The sequence below is a fragment of the Salmo salar genome, unplaced genomic scaffold, assembly GCF_905237065.1.
Source record: "Salmo salar unplaced genomic scaffold, Ssal_v3.1, whole genome shotgun sequence".
NCBI classification, from domain to species: domain Eukaryota; kingdom Metazoa; phylum Chordata; class Actinopteri; order Salmoniformes; family Salmonidae; genus Salmo; species Salmo salar.
In genome coordinates, this window is record NW_025548214.1 from 162,352 (window position 1) to 182,973 (window position 20,622).

General features: G+C 41.1%; 1 protein-coding gene across 1 annotated transcript in view; it reads right to left on the minus strand.

The window, feature by feature from the left end:
• LOC106561862 (transient receptor potential cation channel subfamily M member 1) overlaps positions 1–20,622 on the minus strand; it is a gene marked incomplete at its 5' end in the record, with an annotated part of 116,245 nt that overhangs the window by 79,595 nt on the left and 16,028 nt on the right. Inside the window, 3 exons of the mRNA XM_045712055.1 lie at positions 1,702–1,915; positions 6,328–6,535; positions 10,710–10,786. Coding sequence (XP_045568011.1) covers positions 1,702–1,915; positions 6,328–6,535; positions 10,710–10,786 — 499 coding nt within the window. The remainder of the gene's footprint in view (positions 1–1,701; positions 1,916–6,327; positions 6,536–10,709; positions 10,787–20,622) is intronic.

Genomic DNA, 20,622 nt, shown 5'->3' on the forward strand with positions numbered 1-20,622 from the left:
ATACCCTGACCTACACTATACTACAGTAGATGTATGTACACTGACCTACACTATACTACAGTAGATGTATATACACTGACCTACACTACACTACAGTAGATGTATATACCCTGACCTACACTACAGTAGATGTATATACCCTGACCTACACTATACTACAGTAGATGTATGTACCCTGACCTACACTACAGTAGATGTATATACCCTGACCTACACTATACTACAGTAGATGTATGTACCCTGACCTACACTATACTACAGTAGATGTATATACCCTGACCTACACTAAACTACAGTAGATGTATATACCCTGACCTACACTATACTACAGTAGATGTATATACACTGACCTACACTACAGTAGATGTATGTACCCTGACCTACACTATACTACAGTAGATGTATATACCCTGACATACACTACAGTAGATGTATATACCCTGACCTATACTACAGTAGATGTATATACCCTGACCTATACTACAGTAGATGTATATACCCTGACCTACACTACAGTAGATGTATGTACCCTGACCAGCACTATACTACAGTAGATGTATATACCCTGACCTGCACTATACTACAGTAGATGTATGTACCCTGACCTACACTACACTACAGTAGATGTATATACACTGACCTACACTATACTACAGTAGATGTATGTACCCTGACCTACACTACACTACAGTAGATGTATGTACACTGACCTACACTACACTACAGTAGATGTATATACCCTGACCTACACTACAGTAGATGTATATACCCTGACCTACACTATACTACAGTAGATGTATGTACCCTGACCTACACTATACTACAGTAGATGTATGTACCCTGACCTACACTACAGTAGATGTATATACCCTGACCTACACTACAGTAGATGTATATACACTGACCTACACTATACTACAGTAGATGTATGTACCCTGACCTACACTATACTACAGTAGATGTATGTACCCTGACCTACACTATACTACAGTAGATGTATATACCCTGACCTACACTAAACTACAGTAGATGTATATACCCTGACCTACACTATACTACAGTAGATGTATATACCCTGACCTACACTACAGTAGATGTATGTACCCTGACCTACACTACAGTAGATGTATATACCCTGACCTACACTATACTACAGTAGATGTATGTACCCTGACCTACACTACAGTAGATGTATGTACCCTCACTCACACTACAGTAGATGTATATACCCTGACCTACACTATACTACAGTAGATGTATGTACCCTGACCTACACTATACTACAGTAGATGTATATACCCTGACCTACACTATACTACAGTAGATGTATATACACTGACCTACACTATACTACAGTAGATGTATATACCCTGACCTACACTATACTACAGTAGATGTATATACCCTGACCTACACTAAACTACAGTAGATGTATATAATGACTTTAAAGGTGATTTCTGCTTTAGCCGACTTCAGAGTTCACAGCGAACTTGGTTTCTGTAAATATATGGGATGTTGCCTAAATCTATCACTTTGCTCAGTTTGTTTATCGTTAATCTGTGTTGAATTGATTCTGGGCCTCATTCTCTTGATTTTTTTCCTGTTCTAAACTATAATGTGAGTCTCCATTGTTAAGGGTCAGGGTAGCTTGTACAGAGCATTGTGGGTAATGTAGTTCATCATGCTATTGCAGGTACCCACCAGTGCTGACTCCACCAGTGAAGATCCATGCTCCGGTGGTGACTGCAGCCTTGATGAGTCCCTTCCCTAACACCTGTTTGAGTTTGGGCTGCAGGTCAAAGTTCTGCAGCCCTCCATGGATGGAGATGAGCAGGTTGGGGAGTTCCAGCTGCCAGTCTTTCACCATCAGTTGGAGCAGATTGTCTGGCTTAGAGTCATGGGACACTCTGATATACTGGAAGGGAAGGGGAGAGGAAAATAGTTCAACTCTGCTCTACACATTGCAGAAATGATTCTACCTAGAACAATAAAGGGCTCTCCTGCAGAGACAAGCACGCAGAAGAAAATGTTTTTGTTGTTTTGGGGGACGTTTTTTGATTTCTGTATGCAAGCTCTTGTGGTTGTGTTGTGAATGGGTTATAACTAGTCTGGTGCAGTTATAATTGTGGTTGCGGTGTGTTGGATTCATTCGATTGTGCTTATTTTGGGGGTTTTGATAGATTTTGGACAGAATTTACTTTAACTCAAGAACAGTAGTAGTTGCAGAGGTGGTATGGTGTGTAGTTATGGTGTAGTTAGCATGTGGTTATGGTGTAGTTACAGTGTGGTTACAGTGTGGTTAAAGCGTGTTTGGTTATGGTGTAGTTGTGTTGTAGTTGTGTTGTAGTTGTGTTGTAGTTATGGTGTAGTTGTGTTGTAGTTATGGTGTAGTTATTGTGTGGTTGTGGTGTAGTTTAAGTGTGGTTACAGTGTAGTTAAAGCGTGTTTGGTTATGGTGTAGTTGTGTTGTAGTTGTGTTGTAGTTATGTTGTAGTTGTGGTGTAGTTGTGGTGTAGTTATGGTGTAGTTGTGTTGTAGTTGTGGTGTAGTTATTGTGTGGTTGTGGTGTAGTTATTGTGTGGTTATGGTGTAGTTTAAGTGTGGTTACAGTGTAGTTAAAGCGTGTTTGGTTATGGTGTAGTTGTGTTGTAATTATGGTGTAGGGTATTGTGTGGTTGTGGTGTAGTTATGGTGTAATTGGTTTGGTTATGGTGTAGTTGTGTTGTGTTGTAGTTATGGTGTAGTTGTGTTGTAGTTATGTTGTAGTTATGGTGTAGTTATTGTGTGGTTGTGGTGTAGTTATTGTGTGGTTGTGGTGTAGTTGTGTTGTAGTTATGGTGTAGTTATTGTGTAGTTATGGTGTAGTTGTGTTGTAGTTATGTTGTAGTTATGGTGTAGTTATTGTGTGGTTGTGGTGTAGTTATTGTGTGGTTGTGGTGTAGTTGTGTTGTAGTTATGGTGTAGTTATTGTGTAGTTATGGTGTAGTTGTGTTGTAGTTGTGGTGTAGTTATTGTGTGGTTATGGTGTAGTTATTGTGTGGTAACTGTGTGGTTACAGTGTGGTTACAGTGTAGTTAAAGCATGTTTGGTTATGGTGTAGTTGTGTTGTAATTATGGTGTAGTTATTGTGTGGTTGTGGTATGGTTGTGTTATGGTGTAGTTGTGGTATGGTTGTGTTATGGTGTGGTTGTGGTATGGTTGTGTTATGGTGTGGTTGTGGTGTAGTTATGGTGTAATTAGGGTGTGGTTATGGTGTAGTTATGGTGTGGTTATGGTGTGGTTGTGGTATTGAGTAGTTATGGTGTGGTTATGGTGTGGTTATGGTGTAGTTAGGGTGTGGTTGTGGTGTGGTTATGGTGTGGTTATGGTGTAGTTAGGGTGTGGTTGTGGTGTGGTTATGGTATGGTTATGGTATGGTGTAGTTGTGGTTGTGGTTATGGTGTAGTTGTGGTGTGGTTATGGTATGGTTATGGTATGGTGTAGTTGTGGTTGTGGTTATGGTGTAGTTATGGTGTGGTTATGGTATGGTGTAGTTGTGGTTGTGGTTATGGTGTAGTTATGGTGTGGTTATGGTGTGGTTGTGGTATTGAGTAGTTATGGTGTGGTTATTGTGTAGTTGTGGTGGGGTTATGGTGTAGTTAGGGTGTAGTTAGGGTGTAGTTATGGTGTGCTTATGGTGTAGTTAGGGTGTGGTTATGGTGTGGTTATGGTGTAGTTAGGGTGTGGTTGTGGTGTAGTTATGGTGTAGTTGGGGTGTAGTTATGGTGTGGTTATGGTGTAGTTAGGGTGTGGTTATGGTGTGGTTGTGGTATTGAGTAGTTATGGTGTGGTTATGGTGTAGTTATGGTGTAGTTATGGTGTGGATGTGGTATGGTTGTGGTGTGGTGTAGTTATGGTGTGGTGTAGTTATGGTGTAGTTATGGTGTGGTGTAGTTATAGTGTGGATGTGGTATGGTTTAGTTAGAGTGTGGTTATGGTGTAGTTATGGTGTGGTTGTGGTATTGAGTAGTTATGGTGTAGTTATGGTGTAGTTATGGTGTGGTTATGGTGTGGTTGTGGTATTGAGTAGTTATGATGTGGTTATGGTGTGGTTATGGTGTGGTTATGGTGTGGTTATGGTGTGGATGTGTTATGGTGTGTGTGTGGTGTAGTTATGGTGTGGTTATGGTGTAGTTATGGTGTGGTTATGGTATGGTTATGGTATGGTGTAGTTGTGGTTGTGGTTATGGTGTAGTTATGGTGTGGTTATGGTGTGGATGTGTTATGGTGTGGTTATGGTGTAGTTGTGGTGTAGTTATGGTGTGGTTATGGTGTAGTTATTGTGTGGATGTGTTATGGTGTGGTTGTGGTGTAGTTATGATGTGGTTATGGTGTAGTTATGGTGTAGTTATGGTGTGGTTGTGGTATTGAGTAGTTATGGTGTAGTTATGGTGTAGTTATGGTGTGGTTATGGTGTGGTTGTGGTATTGAGTAGTTATGATGTGGTTATGGTGTGGTTATGGTGTGGTTATGGTGTGGTTATGGTGTGGATGTGTTATGGTGTGTGTGTGGTGTAGTTATGGTGTGGTTATGGTGTAGTTATGGTGTGGTTATGGTATGGTTATGGTATGGTGTAGTTGTGGTTGTGGTTATGGTGTAGTTATGGTGTGGTTATGGTGTGGATGTGTTATGGTGTGGTTATGGTGTAGTTGTGGTGTAGTTATGGTGTGGTTATGGTGTGGTTGTGGTGTAGTTATGATGTGGTTATGGTGTGGTTATGGTGTGGTTATGGTGTGGTTACGGTGTGGATGTGTTATGGTGTGGTTGTGGTGTAGTTATGGTGTGGTTATGGTGTAGTTGTGGTGTAGTTATGGTGTGGTTATGGTGTAGTTATTGTGTGGATGTGTTATGGTGTGGTTATGGTGTAGTTGTGGTGTAGTCATGGTGTGGTTATGGTGTAGTTATTGTGTGGATGTGTTATGGTGTGGTGTAGTTATGGTGTGGTTGTGGTGTAGTTGTGGTGTAGTTATGGTGTGGTTGTGGTGTAGTTGTGGTGTAGTTATGGTGTGGTTATGGTGTAGTTGTGGTGTAGTTATGGTGTGGTTATGGTGTAGTTATTGTGTGGATGTGTTATGGTGTGGTGTAGTTATGGTGTGGTTGTGGTGTAGTTGTGGTGTAGTTATGGTGTGGTTGTGGTGTGGTGTAGTTATGGTGTGGTTGTGGTGTGGTTGTGGTGTAGTTATGGTGTTGTTATGGTGTGGTGTAGTTATTGTGTGGATGTGTTATGGTGTGGTTATGGTTTAGTTGTGGTATGGTGTAGTTGTGGTGTGGTTGTGGTGTAGTTATGGTGTGGTTGTGGTATTGAGTAGTTATGGTGTGGTTATGGTATGGTGTGGTTGTGGTTATGGTGTAGTTATGGTGTAGTTAGGGTGTGGTTGTTGTATTGAGTAGTTATGGTGTAGTTATGGTGTGGTTATGGTGTGGTTATGGTATGGTGTAGTTAGAGTGTGGTTATGGTGTGGTTATGGTATGGTTATGGTATGGTGTAGTTGTGGTTATGGTGTAGTTATGGTGTGGTTATGGTATGGTGTAGTTGTGGTTGTGGTTATGGTGTAGTTATGGTGTGGTTATGGTGTGGTTGTGGTATTGAGTGGTTATGGTGTGGTTATGGTGTGGTTATGGTGTAGTTATTGTGTGGTTATGGTGTAGTTATGGTGTGGTTATGGTGTGGTTATGGTGTGGTTGTGGTATTGAGTGGTTATGGTGTGGTTATGGTATGGTTGTGGTATTGAGTGGTTATGGTGTGGTTATGGTGTGGTTATGGTGTGGTTATGGTGTAGTTATTGTGTGGTTATGGTGTGGTTATGGTGTGGTTATGGTGTGGTTATGGTATGGTTGTGGTATTGAGTGGTTATGGTGTGGTTATGGTGTGGTTATGGTGTGGTTATGGTGTGGTTATGGTATGGTTGTGGTATTGAGTGGTTATGGTGTGGTTATGGTGTGGTTATGGTGTGGTTATGGTGTAGTTATGGTGTGGTTATGGTGTGGTTATGGTGTGGTTATGGTGTGGTTATGGTATGGTTGTGGTATTGAGTGGTTATGGTGTGGTTATGGTGTGGTTATGGTGTGGTTATGGTGTAGTTATGGTGTGGTTATGGTGTGGTTATGGTGTGGTTATGGTGTAGTTATTGTGTGGTTATGGTGTGGTGTAGTTGTGGTGTGGTTATGGTGTAGTTATTGTGTGGTTATAGTATGGTGTGGTTGTTGTGTAGTTAACGTGTAGTTCTGGAATGGTTGAGGTGTGGTGAAGGTGTTGTTGTTTATTGTTAGACAGGTCATAGGTCCTACCATTGCCTTGTTGATGAGGCCTCCACCCTGGAACTCGATGGTCCCGAAGGCGTCGGTGGGGGAGGTCTGTGTGTTTTTGGCCACGGACCACCTCTCCTGATGGGGCGGGTCGATCTGGACCAGCTGATGGTTCTCCTCCGACAGCTTGTTGGTCAGAGCGCCCAGCGGGATCATCACGTGCTGAGTTATCAGCTGACCACACGAACATCTACCAGGGGACAGGTCACTAGACTAGTTTAGACAGCAGGGTACAGGTCACTAGACTAGTTAAGACAGCAGAGTACAGGTCACTAGACTAGTTAAGACAGCAGGGTACAGGTCACTAGAATTGTTTAGACAGCAGGGTACAGGTCACAGGATGGCAACATATATACTTGTAGGTATAGACAGTATATAATGGTGTGTATAGACAGTATATAACAGTGTGTATAGACCGTATACAACAGTGTGTATAGACAGTATATAACAGTGTGTATAGACAGTATATAATGGTGTGTATAGACAGTGTGGACAGTATATACTAGTGTGTATGTAAAGTATATAAAGATGTGCGTAGACAGTATATAGTGGTGTGTAGACAGTATACATAATGGTGTGTATAGACAGTATGGACAGTATATATTAGTCTGTATAGACAGTATATAAGTGTGTATAGACGGTATAGACATAATGGTGTGTATAGAAAGTGTTGACAGTATATAATACAGTATATAATACACATGGTTAGCAGATGAGAATGTAGTGAAATGCTGGTGCTTCTAGTTCCGACCGTGCAGTAATATCTAACCGAACAATTCCACAACAACTACCTAATACACAGAAGTGTAATGGAATGAATAAGAATAAGTACATATAAATATATGGATGAGCGATGGCCGAACGGCATAGGCAAGATGCAGTAGATGGTATAGAGTACAGTATATACATATGAGATGAGTAATGTAGAGTATGTAAACATTATATAAAGTGCCATTGTTTAAGTGGCTAGTGATACATTTATTACATACATTTTTCCATTATTAAAGTGGCTAGAGATGAGTCAGTATGTTGGCAGCAGCCACTCAATGTTAGTGATGGCTGTTTAACAGTCTGATTGCCTTGAGAACAAAATATCGATATTTTGGGTCCAAGGCCTGGAAACTCCCCAGACCTTATACCCATTGAGAACTTGTGGTCAATCCTCAAGAGGCGGGTGGACAAACAAAACCCCACAAATTCTGACAAACTCTAACCATTGATTATGCAAGAGTGGGCTGCCATCAGTCAGGATGTGGCCCAGAAGTTAATTGACAGCATGCCAGGGCGGATTGCAGAGGTCTTGAAAAAGAAGGGTCAACACTGCAAATATTGACTCTTTGCATCAACTTCATGTAATTGTCAATAAAAGCCTTTGACACTTATGAAATGCTTGTAATTATACTTCAGTATTCCGTAGTAACATCTGAAAAATATCTAAAGACACTGAAGAAGCAAACTTTGTGGAAATTAATATTTGTGTCGCTCTCAAAACTTTTGGCCACAGCTGTATAGACAGTGTAGAAATATAATGCTGTGTATTGTCAGTATAGAGTGTATAATGGTGTGTATTGTCAGTATGGAGAGTAAATAATCATATCTATAGACAGTATGGACAGAATAACATTGTGTATAGACATTATGGACAGTTTAATGGTGTATATAGACAGTTTTTAATGGTGTGTATAGACAGTATATTGATGTGTATAGACATTATGGACAGTTTAATGGTGTATATAGACCGTTTTTAATGGTGTGTATAGACAGTATATAATGGTGTGTATAGACAGTATATAATGGTGTGTATAGACAGTATATAATGGTGTGTATAGACAGTATGGACAGTATATATTGATGTGTATAGACAGTATATAATGGTGTGTATAGACAGTATGGACAGTATATATTGATGTGTATAGACAGTATATCATTGTGTGTATAGACAGTATGGACAGTATATACTGATGTGTATAGACAGTATATAATGGTGTGTATAGACAGTATGGACAGTATATATTGATGTGTATAGACAGTATATAATTGTGTGTACAGACAGTATGGACAGTATTTAATGGAATGTATAGAAGGTATATAAATGGTGTGTATAGACAACCAGTTGAAGTCAGAAGTTTACATACACCTTAGTTTAAAGTTTAAAGTTTTTTACAATTCCTGACATTTAATCCTAGTAAAAATTCCCTGTTTTAGGTCAGTTAGGATCACCACTTTATTTTAAGAATGTGAAATGTCAGAATAATCGTAGAGAGCATGATTTATTCCAGCTTTTATTTCTTTCATCACATTCCCAGTGGGTCAGAAGTTTAAATTCACTCAATTAGTATTTTGTAGCATTGCCTTTAAAATTGTTTAACTTGGATAAAACATTTCGGGTAGCCTTCCACAAGTTTCCCACAATATCTTGGGTGAATTTTGGCCAATTCCTCCTGATAAAGCTGGTGTAACTGAGTCAGGTTTGTAGGCCTCCTTGCTCGCACACGCTTTTTCAGTTCTTCTCACAAATGTATTTATAGGATTGAGGTCAGGGCTTTGTGATGGCCACTCCAATAACTTGACTTTCTTGTCCTTAAGCCATTTTGCCGCCACTTTGGAAGTATGCTTGGGGTCATTGTCCATTTGGAAGACCCATTTGCGACCAAGCTTTAACTTCCTGACTGATGTCTTGAGATATTGCTTCAACATATCCGCATAAATTTCCTGCCTCATGATGCCATCTATTTTGTGAAGTGCACCAGTCCCGCCTGCAGCAACGCACCCCCACAACATGATCCTGCCACTCCCGTGCTTCACTGTTGGGATGCTGTTCTTCGGCTTGCAAGCCTCCCCCTTTTTCCACCAAACATAACGATGGTCATTTTGGTCAAAAAGTTATATTTTTGTTTCATCAGACCAAAGGACATTTCTCCAAAAAGTACGATCTTTGTCCCTATGTGCAGTTGCAAACCGTAGTCTGGCTTTTTTATGGCGGTTTTGAAGCAGTGGCTTCTTCCTTGCTGAGCAGCCTTTCAGGTTATGTCGATATAGGACAAGTTTTACTATGGATATAGATAATTTGTACCTGTTTCCTCCAGCATCATCACAAGGTCCTTTGCTGTTGTTCTGGGATTGATTTGCACTTTTCGCACCAAAGTACATTCATTTCTAGGAGACAGAACGCGTCTTCTTCCTGAGCGGTGTGACGGCTGCGTGGTCCCATGGTGTTTATACTTGCGTACTATTGTTTGTACAGATTAATGTGGTACCTTCAGGCGTTTGGAAATTGCTCACAAGGGTGAACGAGACTTGTGGAGGTCTACAATTTTTTTCTGAGGTCTTGGCTGATTTCTTTGGATTTTCCCATGATGTCAAGCAAAGAGGCACTGAGTTTGATGGTAGGCCTTGAAATACATCCACAGGTACACCTCCAATTGATTCAAATGATGTCAATTAGCCTATCAGAAGCTTCTAAAGCCATTACATAACTTTCTGGAATTTTCCAAGCTGTTTAAAGGCACAGTCAACTTAGTGTATGTAAACTTCTGACCCACTGGAATTGTGATACAGTGAATTATAAGTAAAATAATCTGTCTGTAAGCAATTGTTGGAAAAATTGCTTGTGTCATGCACAAAGTAGATGTCCTAACTGACTTGCCAAAACTATAGTTTGTTAACAAGACATTTGTGGAGTTGTTGAAAAATGAGTTTTAATGACTCCAACCTAAGTGTATGTAAACTTCCGACTGTATATAATGGTGTGTATGGACATTATATGATAGTGTGTATAGACAATATGTAATTGTGTTTATAGACCCTTATGGACAGTATATAACAGTGTATATAGACAGTATATACAGATGGTGTGTATAGACATGGAGAGTATATATTGGTCTGTATATTCAGTATAGACAGTATATATTGGTCTCTTTAGACAATATATAATGGCTTGTATAGACAGTATAGACATTATATAACAGTGTGCACTCCCTCCATCCCTCCATCTCCCCTCCATCTTCCCTAAATCTCCCTATCACCCCCTCCATCCCTTTACAACCCCTCCATTTCCCCTAAACCCCCTCCACCACTCCTCTATCCCCTCCATCTCCAATCCACCCCCTCCATCTCCCCTTCATCCCTTTCCATCTCCATCTCCAATCCACCCCCTCCATCTCCCCTCCATCTCCCCTCCACCCCTCCATCTCCCCTCCATCTCCCCTCCACCCGCCATCTACCCTCCATCTCCAATCCACCCCCTCCTCTCCCCTCCACCTACCCTCCATCTCCAATCCACCCCCTCCTCTCCCCTCCCCGCCCACTCAACAACACCTTTGACCTCCCCACCATAATTTGTGGTGTATGTCAATTCATCTTACCTTGTAGGGTCCTTGCTGGGGAATATGTGAATACATTCTCTCTTCTGAAAGATCCTCTCGATCCATGCTTTCTGGGCCTGAAAGAAGGTAGAAACATGTCAGTGATCATCATAACGTACAGAAGGAAGTCTCAACAGAACTAGAAGGGCTGAAGGAAGTAGAAACATGTCAGTGATCATCATAACGTACAGAAGGAAGTCTCAACAATACTAGAACCAGATCTAATGTGTTATATTCTCCTACATTAATTTCACATTTCCACAAACGTCAAAGTGTTTCCTTTCAAATGGTGTCAAGAATATACATATCCTTGCTTCAGGTCCTGAGCAACAGGCAGTTCGATTTGGGTATGTAATTTTAGGCAAAAATTGAAGAAAAGGGTCCGAACCTTAAGAGTTTCATTGATTCACATGAAGGGTTTAGTGTACAGTAGTGTGATGGCTACTAGGCCAGGCAGACTGAAGCAGCTGAGATCTGACAACTCATAACCCTTTACTAATACCTAATACCCATTAACACAAGATACCAGCTTTTAGCAAAGTTTCACTATCCAGTACCTTCTAAATCCTCTTAGCTCTGAGGCTGATAAAGGCTGATCACCATAATCCAGACTAAATGCTATGGACGGCTGAGGGACTAGGGGAAGTAAGTGGTGCAGGGCGGAGAAAACCCACCAAACACATCGCTAGTTATTTACAGGTTCTAGCTGTAGAACCATGTCTCATTCTGTTGAGGAAAATATATTTTCAACCTAGATTATGAACTGATTATATACAGCTCTGGAAAAAATTAAAAGACCGCTGCTACAAAAATATCAGTTTCTCTGGTTTTACTGTTTATAGGTATGTGTTCGGGTAAAATGATTTTTTTTGTTTTATTCTATAAACTACTGACGACATTTCTCCCAAATTCCAAATGAAAATATTGTAATTTAGAGTGTTTATTTGCAGAAAATGACAACTGGTCAAAGTTACAAAAAAGATGCAGTGTTGTCTGTACAGCACTTTGAGATATCAGCTGATGTAAAAAGGGCTATATAAATACATTTGATTTGATTTGTCAGACCTCAAATAATTCAAAGAAAATAACACAATAATAATGTTTTAACTTAGGAATAGTTCAGAAATCTAAATTTGGTGGAATAACCCTGATTTTAAATCACAGCTTTCACGCGTCTTGGCATGCTCTCCACCAGTCTTTCACACTAATGCTGGGTGACTTTATGCAACTCCTGGCGCAGAAATTCAAGCAGCTCGGCTTTGTTTGATGGCTTGTGACCATCCATCTTCCTCTTGATTACATTCCAGAGGTTTTCAATGGGGTTCAGGTCTGGAGATTGGGCTGGCCATGACAGGGTCTTGATCTGGTGGTCCTCCATCCACACCTTGATTGACCTGGCTGTGTGGCATGGAGCATTATTCTGCTGGAAAAACAAATCCTGGGGAACGTTGTCAGAGCAGAAGAAAGCAAGTTTTCTTCCAGGACAACCTTGTTCGTGGCTTGATTCATGCGTCCTTCACAAAGACAAATCTGCCCGATTCCAGCCTTGCTGAAGCACCCTCAGATCATCACAGATCCTCCACCAAATTACACAGTGGGTATGAGACACTGTGGCTTGTAGGCCTCTCCAGGTCTCACACCCACTGTGTAATTTGGAGCTGTATGTCTTGTATTATATCTGACTGTCTGTCCTAGAAACTGACCCTGAGTCTAGCAGCAGTGCTATGTATTATAGAATGAGGCTGGTTTGAAGGGTAGATAGAAGGGTCAGAAGATGAGGGCTAGTTTGAAGGGTAGATAGAAGGGTCAGAAGATGAGGGCTAGTTTGAAGGGCAGATAGAAGGGTCAGTTGATGAGGCTGGTTTGAAGGGTAGATAGAAGGGTCAGAGGATAAAGGAAAGATGCCTTAATGACATCATAACATGGCATGACTTGTTATGTCCGTGGTTATTAGATCAAACCAGTACCCAGTCTGACTCTGCTTGTCATTTCAATTGAGAGAAGGAGAGCCAATAAAATTCATTCAAACAAAAGCATTGCTCTGTCTCGATAGGTCACGTCGTTCTGTGAGACCGTCTGATGTGGTTCCAGAGAACTGGGCTAAAATAACATCCTCCAAAGTTGTGCACTATATATGGAATAGAATGCTATTTGGGACATAGAAGACGTGATCTGTCTGTCTAGGTCAGGGTTGATGCTGAAGACCAAAGGTTCATGTATTATATCTCCCATAGAGGGCTGGATACATGATACAGCACTGTCCATGTTTGCCCCAAAACACATTTTCAGCTACAGTAGTTTCAGAAGAATCCACAGTACTAAGTCGCCCCTATTGCTAAAAATCTAATTGTTGGATTATTTTTAATCCAACAAAACAAAAATAAATCATCCAGAATTGTATTACTTGCCATTAACAAAATTAATTTTAAAAAATTGGGCAAAGTATAGTACTAATGCTCCCACAATTTTAGTGCCCTTTCCAGCCAGATTATTTACGGTCCAAGAATCACAGCCTTTGCTAAAACACCACGAGACAGAGTTTCCAACTTCAAGCAAAGACATACAATTACCTTCCACATAATTATATTAGTTAGAAAGTCTTAAAAATAGTCTGTTTGGTGGTGTCTTGGGCCATTACATTAATACATTTGTATAGTAATAAGTCTTTCTTTGAGCTTCAGTGCTGACTTCAAAAATGTTGAACTGCTCAAAACAAAACTTAGCCTCTGCTACATAGATTTCATATTTACAATGATAAATGAATTTGAGTATTCTAGTTAAAACCATCTCAACTACATCTGCTTAAATACAGATGATATGAATAATAGTCATATCATTATAATCTGTTCCATCAAGTCTGTATGAGTCCTGTAGTGCAGAGTAACATTCCATCAAGCCTGTATGAGTCCTGTAGTGCAGAGTAACATTCCATCAAGCCTGTATGAGTCCTGTAGTGCAGAGTAACATTCCATCAAGCCTGTATGAGTCCTGTAGTGCAGAGTAACATTCCATCAAGCCTGTATGAGTCCTGTAGTGCAGAGTGACATTCCATCAAGTCTGTATGAGTCCTGCAGTGCAGAGTAACATTCCATCAAGCCTGTATGAGTCCTGTAGTGCAGAGTAACATTCCATCAAGCCTGTATGAGTCCTGTAGTGCAGAGTGACATTCCATCAAGTCTGTATGAGTCCTGTAGTGCAGAGTAACATTCCATCAAGCCTGTATGAGTCCTGTAGTGCAGAGTGACATTCCATCAAGTCTGTATGAGTCCTGCAGTGCAGAGTAACATTCCATCAAGCCTGTATGAGTCCTGTAGTGCAGAGTAACATTCCATCAAGCCTGTATGAGTCCTGTAGTGCAGAGTGACATTCCATCAAGTCTGTATGAGTCCTGCAGTGCAGAGTAACATTCCATCAAGCCTGTATGAGTCCTGTAGTTCAGAGTAATGTTCCATCAAGCCTGTATGAGTCCTGTAGTGCAGCTTCACATCAACACCATCACCCAGCCACCCTGGACCCTCTCCAATTTGCATATCGCCCCAAGAGATCCACAGATGTCTGAATCTCTACTGCACCCAACACTGCCCTTTACCACAAACTGTTGTAAATGTCAGGTAGCCTAGTGGCTAGAGCGTTGGACCAGTAACCGAAAGGTTGTTGGATAAAATCCCCGAGCTGACAAGGTAAAAGTCAGTCGTTCTGCCCCTGAACAAGGCTGTTAACCCACTGTTCCCCCGGTAGGCTGTCATTGTAAATAACAATTTGTTCTTGCCTGGTTGAATAAAAAAATAATAAAACACCTGGACAAAAGCAACAGCTATGTGAAAGTGCTGTTCATGGACTACAGCTCAGTGTTCAACTCCATAGTGTCCTCCAAGCTCATAACTGGATCCTGGACTTCTTGAAGGGCCGCCCCTAGGGGGTGAGGGTAGGCAACAACACATCCGCCAAGCTGACCGTCAACAAGGGAGCCACTCAGGGGTGTGTGCTTAGTCCCCTGTGGCTCAGTTGGTAGAGCATGGTGTTTGCAATGCCAGCATGGTGTGTGCAACGCCAGGGTTGTGGGTTCGATTCCCACGGGGGGCCAGTACAAAAAAAAATTATGTATTCACTACTGTAAGTTGCTCTGGATAAGAGCGTCTGCTAAATGACTAAAATGTAAATGTAAATGTACTCCCTGTTCACCCACGACTCCAACACCAACATTAAGTTTGCCGACAACTCAACAGTGGTAGACCTTATCACCTACGGTGATGAGACAGCCTATAGAGAGGTGGTCAGAGAACTGGCAGTGTGGTGCCAGGACAACAACCTCTCCCTCAACATCAGCAAGACAAAGGAGCTGATTGTGGACTTCAGGAAACGGAGGGCTGAGCACACCCGGATTCACATCGACGAGGCTGTAGTAGAAAGAGTCGAGAGCTTCAAGTTCCTCGGTTTCCACATCACTAAGGTTGTATCGTGTTCCAAACACACCAACACGGGTCCTCAAAACGTTTTACAGCTGCACCATTGAGAACATCTTGACTGGCTCCATCACCGCTTCCTAAGCTAAGATATGGAATTGTTTTAAGATGGCCATACCATGGATCATTTGGCTATTTTATTTAGAATTGTAGGACCACTTTAGGTATAAATTATATAATTTTTGAAACTTGTTTGATAATACAGTGCCTTCGGATTTAGACCAATTTACTTTTTCTCCATTTTGTTACAGCCTTATTCTAAAATTGAGTTTTTTTTAAATGTCCTCATAAATCTTCAAAACACCCCATAATGACAAGCTGAAAACAGGTTTCTAGAATTTTAGCAAAATTATTTTTTTTAATTAACAGAAATATCTTACTTACATAAGTATTCAACCCCTTTGCTATGAGTCCCGAAATTGAGATCAGGTGCATCCTGTTTCCTGTGGAAATTCAATTGATTTGACATGATTTGGAAAGGCACACACCTGTCTAAATAAGGTCCCACAGTTGATAGTGCTTGTCAGAGCCAAAACCAAGCCATGAGGTCAAAGGAATTATCATTAGAGCTCCGAGACAGGATTGTGTCAAGGCACAGATCTGGGGAGGAGTACGAAAAATCTTCTGCAGCATTGAAGTTCCACAAGAACACAGTGGCCTCCATCATTCTAAAATGGAAGAAGTTTGGAACCACCAAGACTCTTCCTAGAGCTGGCCTCCCGGTTAAACTGAGCAATTGGGGGAGAAGAGCCTTGGTCAGAGCTCTAGAGTTCCTCTTTGGAGACAGGAGAACCTTCCAGAAGGACAACCATCTCTGCATCACCCACCAATCAGGCCTTTATGGTAGAGTGGCCAGACGGAAACCCTCCTCAGTAAAAGGCACATCCAGGCTGTATCACACCCGGCCGTAATTGGGAGTCCTATGGGGTCAGCGCACTATTGGCCCAGCATCGTCCGGGTTTGGCCGGGGTAAGCCGTCATTGTAAATAAGAATTTGACCTTAACTGACTTGCCTAGATAAATAAAGGTTAAATAAAAAATAAATACAAAAATGTAATGACAGCCCACTTGGAGTTTCCAAAAATCCTGATATTTCTCTTAAACTTACAGATTGATGGAGATTTTTTGAAGTGATGTTACTTAGATTGATGCTTAGTTGCGTCACCAGACTCTAAATAGTTAACCAAATAGTTAAATATTAAATAGTTAACCAAATAGTTAAATATTAAATAGTTAACCCAATAGTTGCTTGGACAGTCTTTATTGATCCTTTTTGCACTAACTATTTTTACTCATCACATACACTGCTGCTACTACTACTTTATTATCTGTTACTTTATTCCTAGTTATGTGTACATATCTACCTCCATTACCTCGTACCCCTGCACTTCGCCTCGGTACTGGTACCCAGTCTATATAGACACGTTATTACCTGGTACCCATGTATATAGCCAAGTTATTACCTGGTACCCATGTATATAGCCAAGTTATTACCTGGTACCCAGTCTAGATAGACAAGTTATTACCTGGTACCCATGTATATAGCCAAGTTATTACCTGGTACCCAGTCTAGATAGACACGTTATTACCTGGTACCCAGTCTATATAGACACGTTATTACCTGGTACCCAGTCTATATAGACACGTTATTACCTGGTACCCAGTCTAGATAGACACGTTATTACCTGGTACCGAGGTGAAGTGGAGGGTTACCTGGTAATAACTTGGCTATCCAGTCTATATAGACACGTTATTACCTGGTACCCGTGTATATAGCCAAGTTATTACCTGGTACCTGTATATATAGCCAAGTTATTACCTGGTACCCATGTATATAGCCAAGTTATTACCTGGTACCCATGTATATAGCCAAGTTATTACCTGGTACCCGTGTATATAGCCAAGTTATTACCTGGTACCCATGTATATAGCCAAGTTATTACCTGGTACCTGTGTATATAGCCAAGTTATTACCTGGTACCCATGTATATAGCCAAGTTATTACCTGGTACCCGTGTATATAGCCAAGTTATTACCTGGTACCCGTGTATATAGCCAAGTTATTACCTGGTACCAGTGTATATAGCCAAGTTATTACCTGGTACCAGTGTATATAGCCAAGTTATTACCTGGTACCAGTGTATATAGCCAAGTTATTACCTGGTACCAGTGTATATAGCCAAGTTATTACCTGGTACCAGTGTATATAGCCAAGTTATTACCTGGTACCCATGTATATAGCTAAGTTATCGTTGCTCATTGTGTATCTATTATTGCATGTATTATTGTGTGTAATTCCGATAATTTTTCTAGTATTTCTAAATTTTCTTTCTCTCTGCATTGTTGGGAAGTAAATAAGCATTTCACTGTTAGTCCAGACTTGCTGTTTACGATGCATGTGATGAATAAAACTGGATTTGAGAGTTACCGGACAGTATGTCTGGGGAAAGCAGTTCTGCGAGTGGAGTCGCACGCACTCTCCCTCACACACCCGCTTCCCCTTTTCTCTCTCTCCAGTACAGCAGTAAAAACCCTGCTAATGGTCCAGTGTGGCCACCAGAGGCTGCATCAGGTTATAGACTTTGATTATTTCTAATGGCTGCAGTGCTCATGTGATTAAGTCACTCTGAAATGTGCTTGACAGCAGTTCACTATATATCACGGTTTGTGTGCCACGGTAACGGTAACGGTTTTGCTATCTTTATATTTAAGAAAATAATAAAAACACATCACCCTTTAAACAATGAACTCTTTATTTTGCCTAAAGACAAATAAAACTTTCCATTCAGAAAAATGGCAGCATGACTGACTAGGCCTGGTTTCTGTCTCTACTGTAGGAAATCAAGGGGAGAAAAACATACAAATGTAAAGTGTTTCTTAGCTTTGACAACCTGTAGGTGCTTTGCCTTCTCATTTTTACATGTAATATTGCCCATACAAGTATGTACCCTGTTTATTTAAAATAAACAAAGTGCAACATAAAGTCAGCTACCTATTCCTTTACATAGTGAACCGTCACAGTGAGGTAGCTTTGAGTTACTCTGGAGAGCCAACTATCAGTGGAAAGAGCTAGATAGGGTGTCTGTGTCAATTCCTTTTCAATGTCTCTCTGTGATGTTTCATAGAGTTTGGTAATTACTTTGCTGCTGAAATGTGTGCTGGAGGGGACATTGTAACGTGGTTAAAAGAAATTCATCAGGTGATGAAATCCCGAGTCATTAACCACCGAATAGTGCTGCAAATCTTTGGTTATGAATTCTCCCAATGTTTCGTTATTTATTTATGTTTTTATGAATTTGTCGCAAATTGTTGTTGGAAGGCAGCAGCGAGAGATTGATGCGTTTTCGCTAACGAGTGGACTCCTTGCTCCACCTGCAAGGGATACTGCCGGGTGATGGCCACGTAAATGACACATGTTAGAAGTGTTTCCACTTGAGTAGCCAACAGTGGCAAAGCAATGCTGGCAGACTGTACTTTGTTTACGGTCTTTTTACCCTCGTCATTGTATTAAACGCTGAATCCAAAATGTTCCCACACAGCAGATTTGAAAGACGGCGGTGCCTCTTCAAATTTGCTTCTCGCTGTCTCGCTGGCGCTCGCCATTGTCACGTTGGAGCTGAGAGAATATTTGTTTAGTTTCCCCTCTCTTCATGGGGCCCATTTAGGGAGGTTTCCTACTGAGACGTCATTGCAAGTTGTCCATAGTTTTTTTTTTTAGGGGAGGGGGTTGCAGTCACCACATTTTGAGACATTGCTGTGCAGTAAAGTTTGTCAGCCCTCAGGAGCCCCCTAACGGCCTGGGGCCCCAAGCAGTTGCCTGCCTTGCCTGTTCACAAGCTGCATATCTGGTTCTGTGGATCTGAATGTACAATGTGTGTGTAGTCTGCAGTGCAATAAGCAAGATTTGGAAATTATAGGAAAACAACAGGCGTGTCGTAATTCCGCCCCCCAACCCCTCTATTATGCTGCTGCTAGTCTCTGTTTCTCATATATGCATAGTCACTTTAACTATACATTCATGTACATACTACCTCAATTGGGCCGACCAAACAGTGCTCCCGCACATTGGCTATCCGGGCTATCTGCATTGTGTCCCACCCACCACCCGCCTACCCCTCTTTTACGCTACTGCTACTCTCTGTTCATCATATATGCATAGTCACTTTAACCATATCTACATGTACATATTACCTCAATCAGCCTGACTAACCGGTGTCTGTATGTAGCCTCGCTACTGTATATAGCCTGTCTTTTTACTGTTGTTTTATTTCGTTACTTACCTATTGTTCACCTAATACCTTTTTTGCATTATTGGTTAGAGCCTGTAAGTAAGCATTTCACTCTAAGGTCTACAACTGTTGTATTCGGCGCACTTGACAAATAAAGTTTGATTTGTTTCGACGTGTGCGTCTTGAACCGTAGGGGGCATACCAAACAGTTCGACAACATACAGTGTACCGTTGCATCCCCCCCTAACTAATCACTCATCCCTAGTGTAAAGACATCATCACCTCACTAAGTAGATAACTGAAGGTCTGGGAGGGTGTAAAGACATCTTGTATCACTGTATCGTCACCTCACTAAGTAGATAACTGAAGGTCTGGGAGGGTGTAGAGATGCCCTGTAACTAATCACTGTATCGTCACCTCACTAAGTAAGTATCTTGTGGCTCAGTTGGTGATGATGCCAGGATGTTGGTATTCCCACTGGGGCCATCCATATGAGCATGTATGACTTTACATCACTTTTGATAAAACGCATCTAGTAAATGGCATACATATATTATCATCTTTGTTACAAATATCAACATTGATGTTAGGGTAGATAGCGGCAGGTAGCCTAGTGGTTAGAGCGTTGGACTAGTAAGCGCAAGGTTGCAAGATCGAATCCACGAGTTGACAAGGTAAAAATCTTTCGTTCTGCCCCTGAACAAGGCAGTTAAACCCACTGTTCCTAGGATGTCATTAAAAAAAAAAGTTCTTATTAACTGACTTGCCTGGTTAAATAAAGGTAAGATGAAATAGAAGGGTTATCCTTAAAATACAGTAACTATGCACACACTAAACTTGTTTTACAGCCCAGCTGCTCAAATAAAGAGAGACAGAGGAGAAAGGAATACAGCCCAGCTGCTCAAATGAAAATGGCTGTTGACATTGTGACCGTTAATCCTGGATTGTGTGTTTTCAGACATTGTGTAGAGTTTTTATTACATTAGGTCATGACATCTAGTTTTGGTGCCAGAAGATACCTGTATGTATAGTCATGATGTGCTGTAGCGGAAGTATTGCTGTAACAGTCCCTGCACTGTATGTATAGTCATGATGTGCTGTAGCGGAAGTATTGCTGTAACAGTCCCTGCACTGTAGTATAGTCATGATGTACTATATGAAGAGAAAGTAGTGATGCATGTACTGTATCTGTAAATAGAGTACATTTCCTGGGGATTGCAC